The sequence below is a fragment of the Chiloscyllium plagiosum genome, unplaced genomic scaffold, assembly GCF_037043375.1.
Source record: "Chiloscyllium plagiosum isolate Xiang-an unplaced genomic scaffold, Cpla_swu_hap1 HiC_scaffold_21, whole genome shotgun sequence".
NCBI lineage: Eukaryota > Metazoa > Chordata > Chondrichthyes > Orectolobiformes > Hemiscylliidae > Chiloscyllium > Chiloscyllium plagiosum.
In genome coordinates, this window is record NW_028270159.1 from 15,300,544 (window position 1) to 15,317,523 (window position 16,980).

Genomic DNA, 16,980 nt, shown 5'->3' on the forward strand with positions numbered 1-16,980 from the left:
AGGGAGAAAGATACCTTTAAGACCATACACAAGTACAAGTTAGTGATTTCAGAATATGACAGAAAGAAATTGAAAAGGCAAAGAATTTTGCATACAGTCTGGATAAACAGCAGCTTTGCTCTCATTATTTTACTTCACGTATCATATCTGGCACAAAAGAAGATGGTTGTGCTCGTAGCAGGTTAGTCATCTCAGTTCCAAGACATCATTGCAGAATTTCCTCAGGATAGTGTCTTAGGCCCAACCATCTTCAGCTGCTTCATCAATGATCTTCTCTCCTTTATAATGTCAGAAGTAGGGACATTGATTGATAATTGCAATTGTTGAGCATCATTTGCAAATCCTCAGATGCTGAAGCAGTCCATGCCCAAATGCAGCAAGACCTGGACAATATCCAGGTTTAGACTGACTAGTGGAAAGTGATATCCAAGCTACACAAATGTTAAGCAATGACTACCTCCAAAAAGATAATCTAACCATTGCCCCTTGTCATTCAATGGCATAACTATCACTGAATCTACCATTAGCAACATCCTGGGCATTGCTATTGACAAGAAACTGAACTGGACTAGCCATGAAAATACCGTGGCTACAAGAACAGGCCAGAAACTAAGAATCTTGCAGTGAGTAACTCACCTAACTCCTCAAAGCCTGTCCATAATTTACAAAACACAAGACAGGAGTGTAATGGAATACACTTGCCTGAATGATGTGCAGGTTCAACTGCACTCAAGAAACTTGACTCTATCCAGAATAAAGCAGCCTGTTGGACTGGTACCACATCCACAAACATCCATTTTCTACTGGATGCACTGCAGAAATTCACCAAAGTTCCTTAGATGGCACCTTCCAAACTTACAGCCACTACTATCTAGAATGACAATGGCAGCACCTGCAAGGGTAAACTACCATGTGTGCATTCCTGTTCAAGCTCCCTTCCAAGCCCTCACCATCCTGACTTGGAAATTTGCCATAATTTTGCTATTCCTTCAGGCCCATTGGATCAAACCCCTGGATCTCCCTTCCTAACCCGTTGTCGGTGCACCTACAGCAACGAATTGCACTGGTTCAAGAAGGCATTTCAGTACCACTAAAGATATGCAGTAAATACTGGCCCAGCCAGTGATGCTCACATCCCATGAGCAAATAGCAATGACTGAGGGTATTGAAGGCCCAATAAACTCCATTGCGGTTTCATGTCAAGCCAAGAGATGAACTACTACCCACCATTTTGAGCAGAGATCAAGTAGATTAAATTAGATTACTTCCAGTGTGGAAACAGGCCCATCGGCCCAACAAGTCCACACTGACCCTCCAATGCTAAGTGATTCCTGAAAAGAAGGGAACAAGACCACTAAGCCATTGGCTGATTCACAGCTTTGAGTGGTATAGCTTTAGAAGCTATTCAGCCAATGTTGGTGCTTGGTTCACTTAAGAGTAGAAATCAGATTGCAGATGGGTTACTTTTACTTTCTCCATGCCAATGCCTCAACCAATTAGAACTGACTTGCAACCAATCAGTCCTCGTTTGTTCTGTAGTATACACTGTTGGTTGAAATTTAGCATTCTTGCACTTGTCTTGATGTGTGCGTAATGAGAAGCTTCGGCCACATTTTCTTATTTTTCACCAATATGAAAACCTCACATTTACATCTTCTGCTTTTCCTGTGTTCATAAAAAGCGGAAAGGGATGATATTTTCAATTGTATTGATGCATAAATCAGAACATCAGTAACTACTCACCAGTGACAACCAAGAATGTTCGAGCTATACCTGTGCCTGAGTTACTGATAGCAACACAATCATAAAAACCTTCATCAGCTCCAGAAACACTTGGGATTTCCCATGTAGTATTCACTGAGCCCCTGAAAAGATAAAATTTCGGTAGTAAGGTAATGAAAAACAAAGTCGTAAAGCAGACCAACACTTCGCCAATTGTCACATTGAAGAGTCAAATTGGAAGATCACTTGGTTAAGAGTTCACACAGTGTGAAGGAAGGGTCTACTCTTTCAACTGGTGCTATGCTGCAGTATTGGGCTTCTGCCACTAGAGGTTCTCAATAAGCTATTTCAATTTTGGCACTCAGTCCATCGTCACAAAACCTATCTTGTTGCCATAACTCAGTTCCTCTAGGTTTTGCGGTTGTATTTTTATAATAAATCAAAGAAAATGCACATAGAGACATCTAACTAGTTGTCCCACTTTGTGTTATGTGGCCATTGAAGAACCTACTCACAAATGAAGACTTCCTACAGTTATCGGGGCGATACATTTTGGAAAGGAAACACCTCGTTAAAGATACTGAACTCATCTGGGTACTGCTCAGCACTATTCAACTATCTGTTACCAGTCTTCTGCCTATGCAGATCAAAGTCAAGCACTAGAAGATGTCACACCACCTCTGCAACTTCTAATTGCAGCCTCTTGCACATCTCCTATTTCCATCAGAGTCAAATGTGTGGCGCTGGAAAAGCACAGCGGGTCAGGCAGCATCTGTGGAGCAGGAGAGTCGACATTTCGAGCATAAGCCCTTTCCATCACTTCACTACTGGCAGTTTTCCTTCTTCAGCCTGACTCTGAGTTCTGAAATTCCTTCCATACAACTTCCACCTCTCCATTACTTTTTCAATTCTTTAGGGCTCCCAAAACCTATCTCATTTGTAGACATGGGTTTTAATGAATTTGTAAATCAGCCTTTGACATATGCTGAAATGTAACCACAACCTCATCCGTCATGTAATAGGACTCTGCTAGAAGGTTGGAACTAGCGCAGCTCAGAGCAAAGAGGTCATATCACTGTGTAAAGGTAAAAACAATGACTGCAGATGCTGGAAACCAGATTCTGGATTAGTGGTGCTGGAAGAGCACAGCAATTCAGGAAGCATCTGAGGAGCAGAAAAATCCATGTTTCAGGCAAAAGCCCTTCATCAGGAATAAAGGCAGAGAGCCTGAAGCGTGGAGAGATAAGCTAAAGGAGGGTGGGGGTGGGGAGAAAGTAGCATAGAGTACAATAGGTGATTGGGAGAGGGGATGAAGGTGATAGGTCGGGGGGGGGGGAAGGTGGAGTGGATAGGTGGAAAAGGAGATAGGCAGGTAGGACAAGTCATGGGGACAGTGCTGAGCTGGAGGTTTGGAACTAGGGTGAGGTGGGGGAAGGGGAAATGAGGAAACTGTTGAAGTCCACATTGATGCCCTGGGGTTGAAGTGTTCTGAGGCAGAAGATGAGGTGTTCTTCCTCCAGGCGTCTGGTGGTGAGGGAACGGCGGTGAAGGAGGACCAGGACCTCCATGTCCTCGGCAGAGTGGGAGGGGGAGTTGAAATGTTGGGCCACAGGGCGGTGTGGTTGATTGGTGCGGGTGTCCCAGAGATGTTCCCTAAAGCGCTCTGCTAGGAGGCGTCCAGTCTCCCCAAGGTAGAGGAGACCGCATCGGGAGCAACTGATACAATAAATGATATTAGTGGATGTGCAGGTAAAACTTTGATAGATGTGGAAGGCTCCTTTTGGGCCTTGGATAGAGGTGAGGGAGGAGGTGTGGGCGCAGGTTTTACAGTTCCTGCGGTGGCAGGGGAAGGTGTCAGGATGGGAGGGTGGGTTGTAGGGGGGCGTGGACCTGACCAGGTAGTCACGGAGGGAACGGTCTTTGCGGAAGGCGGAAAGGGGTGGGGAGGGAAATATATCCCTGGTGGTGGGGTCATTTTGGAGGTGGCGGAAATGTCGGCGGATGATTTGGTTTATGCGAAGGTTGTTAGGGTGGAAGGTGAGCACCAGGGGTGTTCTGTCCTTGTTACGGTTGGAGGGGTGGGGTCCGAGGGTGGAGGTGTGGGATGTGGACGACATGCGATGGAGGGCATCTTTAACCATTTATTAAACGTTTTGATATAATTCATAATGAGAGAATGATTGCTCATGGGGAAAAGTGTAAGCAGAGGTCATAAACATAAGATAGCACTAAGAAATCCAGTATGAGATTCAGAGGAAACTTTTTTATCTAGAGAGTGGTGAAAATGTGGAGCTCTCTACAACAGAGAAAGCAGGACATGTTTTTGAGGAAGGGGGTATGATGGTAGACTTACATGAGAAAACATGAGAATAAACTCGAGTGGACCCTAAATGTGTTGTTTGGGCTAAAAGGTCTGATCCCCTACTCACTATGAGCAACCAGTGTCCCTGTTTGTGATGGTATTAAGTGAGGACATCCAAAGGATTGCTGCAGTCAAGAACCTACAGCCGAATTGCCTTCCAGCATTCACCACTTAGATTCAGATGTGGCAAACAGCCAGTGTGCTGATTTTCCAGAGGATGGTGCATGGGTATGGAACTTCACCTCCAGATGGGGCAAAAGGTCAGAGGAAGATAAATATTGCTCATGGTTTACTCCTGCTGTCAGCAATTCCATGTTCTTTTTACACCTACTCACAGAAACAGACGGTCTGACTCAATTCTGGTCCCGTTTCTGATGATTCTCAGTGTGAATGGAATCAGACTCTTCACGGAGCACCGAATCGATGTGGGCTGCATGTAGTAACAGTGAGTTTGCCTGGGCATGCTCACTACCGGAGGTCCTAAAATAGATACACAAACATTTTAACATAGCAATGGTACTGAATTTGTCATTCAGAGGCCCAGTCTAATGTTCAGAAGATGCGAGTTCAATTCCAAAGGGCTGAAGGATTTTAAATTAGTTTAATAAATAAATCCATATAAAAAGCTAGAGTCATTACTAATGATCAAGAAATTACCACCTTATCGTCAATAACTCATCTGGTTCACTCATACCCTTCAAAAAGGAGGGAATCTGCCACTCTTAACCCGTTTAGCCTACATGTGACTCCAAACCCAGAGACAAGTAATTGACTCTTAATTGCCATTTGAAGTGTCCAAACAAGCCTCTTAGACAGGTCAGTACCACTGCTCGAAGGCAAATAGGGATAGACAATAACTGGTAATCTTGTTAAATGTCACATAACCCATGAACAAATTTTAAAAATTTTTTACATTTTACATTTCCAAGTTACATTTACATGTTACATTTTCAAGGTCTTCCTGCATCTCCCTGCTACTCACCCCTACAACCCACTCCATCACATCCAACCATCTGGGTCATCCAGAACATATATTTGGCTTAAAGTGATATCATTTATTCTGAAGCTGTTCCAAGGTTCACATTCCCTGCAATAAATCACCCCAGTGGTCAATTTTTCTCTACACTGTCAATAAGATGGCGACCAAATGGAAATATCACCTGACTACTATCCCTGAAGTCCAAACCAAAACTGTGAGAACATGATCTGAAATCCTACCACAGCAGCTAATGTCATTTAAATTCAATCAATACATCTGGAATTCAAAGCTAGTCTCAGTAACAACATTCCTTCTAAGTTGTGTGGCTATGGGCACATGTAGCTGCTCAGATGTTTAAGCATAGCAAGCACAGAAGTTAAGGGCAGTTAGAACCCTGTGCAGCCAATAAGAAAATTAGAGGGAACATTACTCAGTAGTGATGATCATGTAAATTCCCATAAATTTCATTAAAACCCTTGTTGGAAATAAGCCGTCCTTATCTGATTGGGCATACGTGGATTCCACATCCAGCCTATGGAGTCCAAGGGCAATTTGGGATGGGCAATAAATGTTGGCCTTACCATATCCCATTTAAAACGTTTTAAAAATCGAGTGCCAGTAGCTCAATTACTTCATTCTTCATTGGAGCCAAACAGTCGTCAGCTTTATATAACTGAAAACAGTGGGAGGGCTGTCTAAGTATCCTGGCCAATATTTATCCACGTCGAGAGTGTGTTGCTGGGAAAGCACAGCAGGTCAGGCAGCCTCCGAGGAGCAGGAGAACTGACGTTTTGGGCATAAGCCCTTCATTGGGAATGAGGCTTGTGGGCCGGGACTGAGAGATAAATGGGAGGGGGTTGGGGTTGGAGGGGAAGGTGGCTGAGAAAGCGATAGGTGGATGAAGGTGAGGGAGAAAGTGATAGGTCAGAGGGAGGAGTGATGGACATGTCCGGAGGGCGGTGCCGAGTTGGAGTCTTGGGACTTGGATAATGTTGGGGGAGGAGAAATGAGGAAGCTGTTGAAATCCATATTTATCCCGTGTGGTTGCAGGGTGCCAAGGTGGTATAAAATGTAATATTCTCCAATATTTATCCACCAATTAATGTCATTATAAAATCATTGTTGTTTGTGGGAGCTAGCTGTGCACAAACTGGTTACTGTATTTCCCACATTGCAGTATTGACAATGTTTCTAAAAAGTATTAATTAGCTGTAGAGTGTTTTTGGGTGTCCTGACATCATGCAAGATGCTACACAAATGTAATTTATTATCTCACCAGGGACCAGGTTTGTGTAGGAGACACTGGATAGACGCTGAAAACGATAACCTTCTCGATTGTATCCAGTCACTTTCAAGAAGAAGTTTTCATTGGGTGGCATGAATTCTGGAACTTTCCAGATGGTGTTTGTGTTTTGGCTGGAATTAGGCCTAATGGGCAGATTCATCAGAGTCTCTCCAGAAGTACTGAGGAGCTCTAATTGGTCAAGCTGCCCTGGAGGATGTAGGCCTGAGCAGTTCAACAATACATGGGTTGGGATTCCTGGAACGAAAGAGAACACAGTAATTTCCTTGAGAATAAGAATTATGAGTGTTACAAATAATTAATACATAGAAGATATAAAGAATACTTAGATACAAATCTATTCTATCATCCGTGATAATACCAGAACATATGCAATGTCATTAAGAGACGTAACTGATAATAAATACTTATTAATGGAACCTTAACAATCCATCAGCAAAATGAGATGTCAGAAAAAAAATCTACTATTTCATCATTGTTAATAGACTTTAAGATGGCTGGTGATCCAGAAGCTAAGACACATCTTTTCTGAATGGAGAGAGCTAAAGCCTGGTTCAGTGTTACAGTCATCATCCAACATTGTTAGTGTGTCTGCTGTCTTCTATTTCTACATACTCAAAGACAATTAATACTCACCAACTGTTTCGACTAACCTTAATAATAATGTTAACAAATCTTCATAATGTGATTCAGAAAACATTATCAATCATAACAGGGTGGCACTGTGGCTCAGTGGTTAGCCTCACAGCACGAGAGACTCAGGTTTGATTCCTCCCTCTGAATACTGTCTGTCTGTGTGGAGTTTGCACATTCTCCCTGTGTCTGAATGGGTTTTCTCTGGGTGCTCCGGTTTCCTCCCACAATCCAAAGATGTGTGGGTTAGGTGAATTGGCCATGCTAAATTACCCATAGTCTTCAGGGATGTGTAGGTTAGGTGCATTAGTCAGGGTAAATGTAGAGTAGTAGGAAAATGGGTCTGGTGGGTTACTGTTTGGAGGGTCAGTGTGGACTTGTTGGGCTGAAGGGCCTGTTTCCACACTGTAGGGATCCTATGATAACTTCTGAGCACTTCTCTTTATACATTGCGTATGATTTGATGTCAAATTTTGAGAAATAATGTTCCTGTGAAGTGTCTTGGATTCAATGAGACAGGTTAGTTACTAACCTCATTGTAAAAGATCCTCTGGAAAGAAGTTTTGAATTCTAAGATGATATAATTCTTGGCACACTTGGGATTTGTTTTAACCAAAAGATGCTCAGTTGCAAAATTGCAACTAATGCTAGATAACAGTTGCCAAAAAGATTAAGTGTGCAAAAAATTATGTTGCCAAAACAATTTAAGATTGCCAGTTGGGCTCACAGTATGGCACACTTGAGCATACTGAAAGTTGCATATATTAATAAATAGGAAAGTTCTGTTCTTTGCATTCAAAGAAACCCTGCACACATTGTGTTTGTTACAATGTAACAAAATAGTTGACATTGTTCTCTGGTTCATCCCCTGGGCAATGATATGACCACTCACAGTCAACTTGCCAGGTTTAAAGTTTAAATTGAAACAAAGCTTGGCAGTTAACTGTCAGTCATCATTTAAGTGCAGTATCAATGGGAGCACTTTTTATCAGAGACCCCTTGCCAGCAAATAGCACTCTCTTTCCAAACAGTGATATCCTGATGAGTGCAAAATGAATGTTTAGACAATATGTGTATATCCTCAAAAATCTTAAACTTACACAAAGCCAATTACATAGGAATGAACTGTGAGCTAGCTAAGGTAGTTTGGTGAAGTAGACTAAAAGGTGTAGCAGTAAATAAATAGTGGGAAACATGTAAAAAAGTTAATTCTTTAAAAAAAACACTAAACTCAACAAGAAAAATCCATCTGTGGCTCACAAGGAAAATTAAGGATTTTTTAAAGTTCAGGATTGTATTCAATTGGAAAAAAAAGGCTTATATTGTTGCAAAGAATAGACATAAGCCTGAAGATTTATTTTATAAAATAATAAAAGACAAGCAATTAATTGATTAGAAAGGGGGAAAACAGTTTGGGAAAGTAGACTAGCCAGGAGTATAAAAACAGACTTAAGAGCCTTTACAAAAATGAGAATAACTGAAGTACACAATGGTCCTTTAGAGCAGAAACTGATTTGAGGTAGAATATCAACATAATTATAATGAATGATGCAGCAAGCTCAAGAGCCACATGGTCTGCTCCTGCCCCATCAGCTGCTATATACTGTGCACTTTATAAGACACATGGCAAAATGAATTGATTAACTCTACCAAAAAAAAGAGCTGGGAAACTATCTAGCTGAGATTGGTTTGGGAGTGGGAATTTTATAGGGAAAGTTACATTCTGAGAAGTTAAGAAGACACCACAACATGCACTGGATCCTCTGGTACTGAAACTGGAGGGATGTTATCTCTGGATGTAAAAGAGCCAATTCCAGTAATGAAGATGTCAAGATAGATGAGTACTTGGGTTTTGTTTAAATTCCTCTTTGGAATTCCACAGTATTTGTGCAGAATTTTGCCTTGAGATTGAATGATTAGAATGCTTTTTTGTTAACTAAATTACTTGTTTGGAAAAATAAATTGATTTTCAGCTTCCACTTTCTAGTTCTGCACTCATATTCCCAGATTTATTTTGGGTATCTGGTACAAACAGAAACCCATCACAGTATTTCGAAGTCTCAGATCTAAACTAATGAGAAGCTCACAGGGGAAATTTCTGTTCGTTTGACATTATCTAACTACGCTTTTCTTGTGGTGGCACATACCACTCTGTCTTGAGGCCCAGAATGAGCAGAGCTGAGGAATGGGATTCTACAGTTGAAGAGAAGGCCACAGCAGGAATATAACCAACTACACCATACATTGCATCAGTTCAGTACCCAGCAAAGATCTTGGCACATTGGGTAAACTAATTATTTGAAACCAAGAGATCAACAACAATTTTCTTCCCTGAGTTCTTAGGAAGCAATGCTGGTTGATCAAAACAGTTCTACACTTAGTGACCTGCACAGGCCATGCTCAACCTCTCCAACATGACACCTTCATTTCAAAGAGGCATTATTCCCCCATCTCACAGATAGACAGATAGACACTCACCTCTGGTAAGACATCTACCTTCCCTAAGTCATTGCCTTAGTTTTCAGATAAAAAAACCAGGGCAGCAGGTGAAAGCTCTCCCAATCAATTCTGTATTTGGAAAGTTCATGTTGCAAATTTTGGCAGAATATTTTGTTTAAGCAATTAATCAGAGGCCTCTGTCTCACCGGCATGAAAACATTTTGGGTGAGTATTCTGCAGCTGAGGGAACATTTGCAACTTTCCACCTTTCTAAATGAAAAGTTCAACCTGAAATATTAATGCATTGCTTTTTTCAGATGCTGACTGACCTATTGTGAATTTCCTGTACTTTCCATTTTTGTTTTGCATTCCCAGAAAGAAAATGCTAAAGACTTCTCCCCCAGCCCCACCATATACCCCATTCAGCACATGCATTGGTGTAGAAATCATATCTTCTAGGGTGTAGGTTTGCTCGCTGAGCTGTAGGTTTGATATCCAGACGTTTCATTATCTGGCTAGGTAACATCATCAGTGGTGACCTCCAAGTGAAGCGAAGCTGTTGTCTCCTGCTTTCTATTTATATGTTTGTCCTGGAAGGGGAATTCCTGGGGTTTGTGGTGATGTCATTTCCTGTTCGTTTTCTGAGGGGTTGATAGATGGTATCTAGATCTATGTGTTTGTTTATGGAGTTGTGGTTGGAATGCCAGGCCTCAAGGAATTCACTGGCATGTCTTTGCTTAGCCTGTCCCAGGATAGATGTGTTGTCCCAGTCAAAATGGTGGGTTTTTTCATCCGTGTGTAGGGCTACAAGGGAGAGAGGATCGTGTCTTTTTGTGGCTAGCTGGTGTTCGTGTATCCTGGTGGCTAACTTTCTTCCTGTTTGTCCTACATAGTGTTTGTGGCAGTCCTTGCATGGAATTTTGTAGACAATGTTGGTTTTGTCCATGCGTTGTACTGGGTCTTTTCAGTTTGTTAGTTTTTGTTTGAGTGCTACTAGGATTCCGAGGGGTCTTAGTAGTCTGGCATTCATTTCTGAAACTTCTTTGATGTATGATAAGGTGGTTAGGATTTCTGGCTGTGTTTGGTCTGCTTGTTGTGGTTTGTTCTTGAGGAATCTGCACACTGTAATTTTTGAGTATCCGTTCTTCTTGAATACGTTGTATAGGTGGTTCTCCTCTGTTTTCCGAAGTTCGTCTGCGAAGCAGTGTGTGGTGGCTCGTTGGAATAGTGTTCTTTTTTTAGATTAGATTAGATTACTTACAGTGTGGAAACAGGCCCTTCGGCCCAACAAGTCCACACCGACCCGCCGAAGCACAACCCACCCAGACCCATTCCCCTACATTTACCCCTTCACCTAACACTACAGGCAATTTAGCATGGCCAATTCACCTAACCTGCACATTTTTGGACTGTGGGAGGAAACCGGAGCATCCAGAGGAAACCCACGCAGACACGGGGAGAATGTGCAAACTCCACACAGAGAGTCACCTGAGGCAGGAATTGAACCCAGGTCTTTGGCGCTGTGAGGCAGCAGTGCTAACCACTGTGCCACCGTGCTGCCCAGCTTCGTTTGTGTGTGTTGGGATGGTTGCTGGTGTAGTCAAGTATTTGGTCAGTCTTTGTCGATTTTCTGTATACGCAGGTTTGTAGTTCTCCGTTGTTCGTTCTTTCGACTGTGACGTCCAGGAATGCGAGTTTGTTGTCAGTTTCTTCCTCCTTGGTGAACTTTATGCCTGTGAGGGTGTTGTTGATGATGTTAAATGTCTCTTCTATCTTGTTTCATTTTGCGATGACAAAGGTGTCATCTACGTAGCGGACCCAGATTTTTGGTTTGATGGTTGGTAGGGCTGTTTGTTCTAGTCTTTGCATTACCACTTCTACTATGAATCCTGATAGTGGAGATCCCATGGGTGTGCCGTTGGTTTGTTTGTAGATTATGCTGTTGAAGGTGAAGTGGGTGGTGAGGCACAGATCCACTAGCTTCATGATGTTTTCGTTGGTAATGTGATTGATGGTGGTTGGGGTGTGTGTGATGGTCTCTTCTAAAAGTGTGGTAAGTGTTTCCTTTGCCAGGTCGATGTTGATGGAGGTGAACAGTGCTGTTACATCGAATGAGATCATTTTTACTTCACTTCACTCACTTCACTTGGAGGTCGCCACTGATGATGTTACCTAGCCAGGTAATGAAACGTCTAGGTATCAAACCTACAGCTCAGCGAGCAACCTTACACCCTAAACCTCAACCTGAGCTACAAACCTTCACAAATCTTGCAAAAATCATATCTTCTGCAGTTACATTAGAAGAGGTGGAACAAATTGCATAAATCTAGAAATGTTGATTTTACACAAATATTTAAAATGAAAACACTTAGGCAACAGGTCTTTAATGCTGTGCTAGAAATTCTGGATGTTAAAAGAACGAAGCAATCCCCAGAGGAAATTAAATAGTCACTGGTAATCCTCACTTGACTCAAATAAAACTAATTTGCTAATCCCATATTGCAATCTGTGTCTTTTACTACTATAGCTCAAATATACTCAGGTACTACGACTCAAAGTATATCACTGTTTCCTCATTGTTTCTGGATCAAAATTCTGGAACTGGCTCCTAGGACCACCCACACTGCAGCAGTTCAAGAAGGTGGCTCACCAACACCTTCTGTAATTAGAGTAATTAGAGATGGGCAGAACAAATTTTAAAAGTTGAATTTAATGACTGCCTAAAAAGTAATGTTCCAACAGAATAACATTCCTGGGAAGAGGATCCATGAATTTAATCAGAGTGCACAAAAAAATTAACACTTTTTAGGGGAACAGTTTTTTACAGCCATGCTTCAACAATACAGACTTCAGAATTTTATAGTTTTCACTTTTTAATAACTTCACTCAGCACTTGAACTTTCTGCAGATTGTACTGCACGCCATTTAATGTATCAAATGAAATGTTTTAGTCTGCTACTTGGTAAGTAATTGCAATGTTAGATTAATATGCTACATTTTAAAAATTCTTGACTCTGTTTAATTCCATGATTAAAATGGCGGAGGAGTTTCACACTTATTATCATCAATATCATATCCCACAATTTAAAATCCAGAGTAGATTCAATTCAGAATGAAGATTTTTGCAGACAAGAAAGGACTAGAAGATTTTGCTGGTTAGGGTTACATGAGCAGGAGCAGGAAGAGATTTTCAGGTAGCATAAACACTAAAATGACCATTTAAGCCAAGGATGAGTTGAGCTCTTGTTAGAGGTACAATGTTTAAGTTTGCCTACCTTGAATTGGACGCTCGCTTGTCTTTTGGAAATCTGAAGTAGGCTTTGTAGAAAACCCAGCTCGGAAATCGATACTACTGACTCCTGTGATCCGTGCGGAGTGGCGTCCAGTGCTGCGGAGCTTAAAGGAAGCAAAACTCACTCATCAGCATCTCAGTGAATAAAACAAATATAATAACAAGAGCAGGGACAATGTTTAACAAATTGATCCAGATTACTGATTATGCATAAAGACAAAGGAAAGTTCTCAAAAGCATACAGTGCACAAATCTTCAAAACTGGAAGAGGTGGAACAAATTGCATAAATCTAGAAATAACTAATGGGTGATAACAAGAGTTTTTAGAGACTACAGATTGAAGTAGTGGAGAAGTATGGAAGTCAAGGTTTTGAAACCCTTGTAACAGTGAATTGGATGGTGCATATGTCTTCATTGCTACACAAGGTTGATGCATAGACAGAATATGACGTGGTGCTTGAAGTTTATTAGAAATAAATCAATGAGGTTCAAAGAAACAATGACTATCAACACAACACAAACTAAGTCCTCACCTTGATTGTCCACATTCCAGGCCGTGGATTTTTCACATTGACAACTCGTGCTGAATTTGGAATGTTCAACAGTTCATTCAAACCCAATCCTCTCCACATGAATCGCCCTGAAAGAAAGTCAACAAATAAGTCTGTTTGGTCAGAATTAGCACTGCTTCCAAACATGATGCTAGTGGATAAACAGGATTGGCTGTGAAAACACCCAACCCATCTCTAAAATGTAAATTGATTGCAAGGGGCAGCCCAATGCTTCTAGATTTTGCAGCATAATAGACAAGGAAAATCCAACAATAAAAAGGATGCTGAAGAATGGAGAGTCTAAACAATAAATAACACTAAGAGAGTCAAAAAGTGAAAACTATAAAATCCTGAAGTAGGATATGTAAAAGGCATTAATGAAAAGTTCATCCATCCAATGGGAGCACTCAGCTGCATTAATCAACAAGTTGGTGAACAAGCTGAAACAATGGAAAATGTATCTTTACATTATTTTTACAATCTGTGCCTTCCTGCAATCTTAAAATAACCTATTTCTGTATGAATAATTCCCACCTTGATAATGTTTATACATTGAATAAGACTGACAATTTTAGTCCTGACTTTCAGGTTCAGGTTCAGGTTTACAAGCACATTTAAAAAGCACTGCGCAGTATGCTGCTCACGATCCTCTGCAATCTATTATTGGATTCAATTCATTCTTTTTGCTGTAAATCATATTTTAATGCAATAAATGTTTCTCAACATAGATCTTGGAAAAGGATAACATTGTGTAACCACCAATGGTACCAGAGATGTTTGTTCCGATGCGAGATTGAAGCATTTAACTTCTAAGCTTCTAATATCCAAATGTGAGCAAAATTATTATTTTTATCAGAAAGTCTATTTAAATTACTCCAGACAGAAATAAAAAGCACTTCACTGAAAGAAATGAAAGTGCAGACTGGACATGCGCACTCTATGACCTTGTGACTTAACAGCATTTTTCATAGATCAAAATCAGAACTGTACGCAGATGCTGGGCCAGAGAGTGCCAGATTAGGGAGGTCCAATACTGCAGTTTTGTTCTGTGGATTCTTCCTCACTAGAATCTAGCATTAAAATTAAGCCAGCCATTTCATGCTATTACATACCGTAGCAGTACAGGTGGTAATTCCTCCACAAACAGAATGCTGGCATCAAGCCAAAAGGACATTCTGCCTACCTGATAAATGAGCAATGTGCGATATGTGCATCTCAGCACCAGTGTAATACCAATATGTAAACCATATATCCCAACGTCTGTTGGATAGTGTCAAATAGCATGTCCGTATAACTGTATGCAACAGACACAGTGCTGAATGTACCCAATAATCCATGCTTGCAAACTTCAGAACAAAGTGCCTATCATTAGGTGTGATTCTGCAATTGGATGACACTTGCTAAACACTTGCTATTAAGTACAGAAACAATCAATTTAAGATCAGTTAGGTTCACAGTGTGGTTCATGTATGCACTTAAGAAACAATATATTTTCACACACAGCTTCATGTCCTTTGCAAAGATAACAAACAATACATTGCACCTTGTATGATTGAACGAAAGCTTGGGGACAGCCATTTCCTCTGTCTTGACCGATTGGAGTTGCCTTGCCTGGTTTTAATTCAAACAAAAGCTTGGCAGTTAACTGCAGCCTGGTGCATTCCCTATAGCAATGCCTCTCCCAGTCAGAGTCTATTTGTCAACTAATCAGATACCTCTTCTCATGTTGTATATATTTTTATTCCTTTTCAGATTTCATATTGTTGTGAATTTGTCCAGGTAAGATCAATAGCTTGGGCAACATGTCTCTTTTATTAGCAATGCTTAAATTCTGTAATATCAAGAAACCAAGAATATTTACCCTCTTATGTCTTACCTAAGGGATCCAGAATTTCTATGGTTGGCATGGGGCCACTGAGAGAAATGGTGACTTCTTTTAGGTTAGGATCAAAGGGCACCAGCCAGAGATGCTCCTCCCTCTCCTTATGATCAGTGGACAGAAGATGAACTTTAGAAATCTGGATAGTTCTTTCAACCCATTTCAGCACCTAGATCAAAATAAAATCAAAATGATAACCACACTGTTTACTTTACCCAACTGCTTTCCACCATTCCCTAATTTATTTCCATTCACTTTTCTTGAAAGTACTGCATAAAATTTAACTGGTGCCTATTTATTGCTTATCTTACCTCACTAATGAGCTGGCATTGAATGTAAAGAGTCCATTCAATTTCTGGAACCATCCCAGCTGAACCTGATTCAGTCCTCATCCAAACGCCATACATAGACTCAACAAACAGGATAGCCATACAATTGCACTTGCAATCAAGGTTCACCGTATTCTTCAATTTATGCATAATTTACCTTGTTGCAAATGCTGTGTGCAAGAAGGAAATTGACACCCTTACAATGACTTAGCTCAGAAGGGTTACTCAATGGAGAGAGTGTCTGTAAATTGCTCAAGGTGCACAATCCAAGAATACTTGTTTGTTAGCAGAGCACAGAAAATCATTCACTACAAAGACATGTGCCCTTTGATGCTTTAGAGCAAATTATTCCATGTTCCCCATCTCTGAGGAGTAAAATAATTATTTCAGCTAAATTAGAGGGGATGAGTAGTAGACAAATAGCAGGTTGAATGTTCCCTGGGTCACAATCTTGACCTCAATAACAGGACAGGAACATAAAAATGGCCAGGGCAGAACATCAGTCCTGATCTTTCCAGAGGTAGGCAATTACAAAGCTGCCTTCAGGAACTACATCCAATTAAGGAGGAGGAGGTTGGTCTGCTGATGTAAGTAGACTAGATGTTCCGCATCTCGTGTCATCTAAGATTCCTTTACCCCACCATCCCTTCCTTGCCTTAGTGGGACAAACCTATCCAGCATTCGCAGCAAGTGCTCCCGAAACAACCTTCACATTTCTGTCATGCATTTCCCTGAGAATATCTGCTCCCAATTTATGCTGCACAGTTCCTGCCTAATAGCATTGTAATTCCCCCCTCCCCCTACTAAATACTTTCCCATGCCATCTGCTCCGATGCCTCTCCATGAATATGGTAAAGGTCAGGGAGCTGTGATCACTATCACTGAAATGCTCTCCCACCGAGAGATCTGACACCTAACCTGGTTCATTGCCAAACACCAAATCCAATATGGATTCCCCTCTAATCTGCCTATCAACATATTGAGTCAGGAATCTTTCCTGGACACACCTAAAGAACAGTGCTCCATCCAAACTATTTGCACTAAGGAGATTCCAAGTAATATTAGGGAAATTGAAGTCACCCAAGACAACAATTCTGTTACTTCTGCACCTTTCCAAAATCTGCTTCCCAGTCTGCTACTCCATGTCTCTGTTGCTAATGGGGGGAGGGTCTATAGAAAACTCCCATTAAAGTGATTGCTCCTGTCCTACTTCTGACTTCCACCCATAATGACTCAGTAGACAAGCCCTCCTTGACGACCTCCCTTTCCGCAGCTGTTATACTCCCCCGATTAGCAATGCCACTCTCCCACCTCTTTTGCCTCCCTCTCTATTCCTTTTGAAATATCTAAACTCCAGAACATTCAACAACCATTCCTGCCCCCTGTGATATCCAAGTCTCCGTACTGGCCACAGTATTGTAGTTCCGAGTACTCTAAGTTCATCACCCTTATTCCTGACACTTCTTGTGTTAAAATAAACACACTTCAACC

The 16,980-nt window shown here is 41.2% G+C and overlaps 1 protein-coding gene across 1 annotated transcript in view; it reads right to left on the minus strand.

Moving 5' to 3' along the window:
- The window catches only part of LOC122564614 (hemicentin-1-like), a 421,032-nt gene that overhangs the window by 324,400 nt on the left and 79,652 nt on the right, over positions 1-16,980 (minus strand). Inside the window, exons 5-10 of the mRNA XM_087998302.1 lie at positions 15,158-15,329; positions 13,264-13,370; positions 12,714-12,834; positions 6,340-6,603; positions 4,420-4,564; positions 1,744-1,865 (exon numbers count right to left, since the gene is read on the minus strand). Coding sequence (XP_087854428.1) covers positions 1,744-1,865; positions 4,420-4,564; positions 6,340-6,603; positions 12,714-12,834; positions 13,264-13,370; positions 15,158-15,329 — 931 coding nt within the window. The remainder of the gene's footprint in view (positions 1-1,743; positions 1,866-4,419; positions 4,565-6,339; positions 6,604-12,713; positions 12,835-13,263; positions 13,371-15,157; positions 15,330-16,980) is intronic.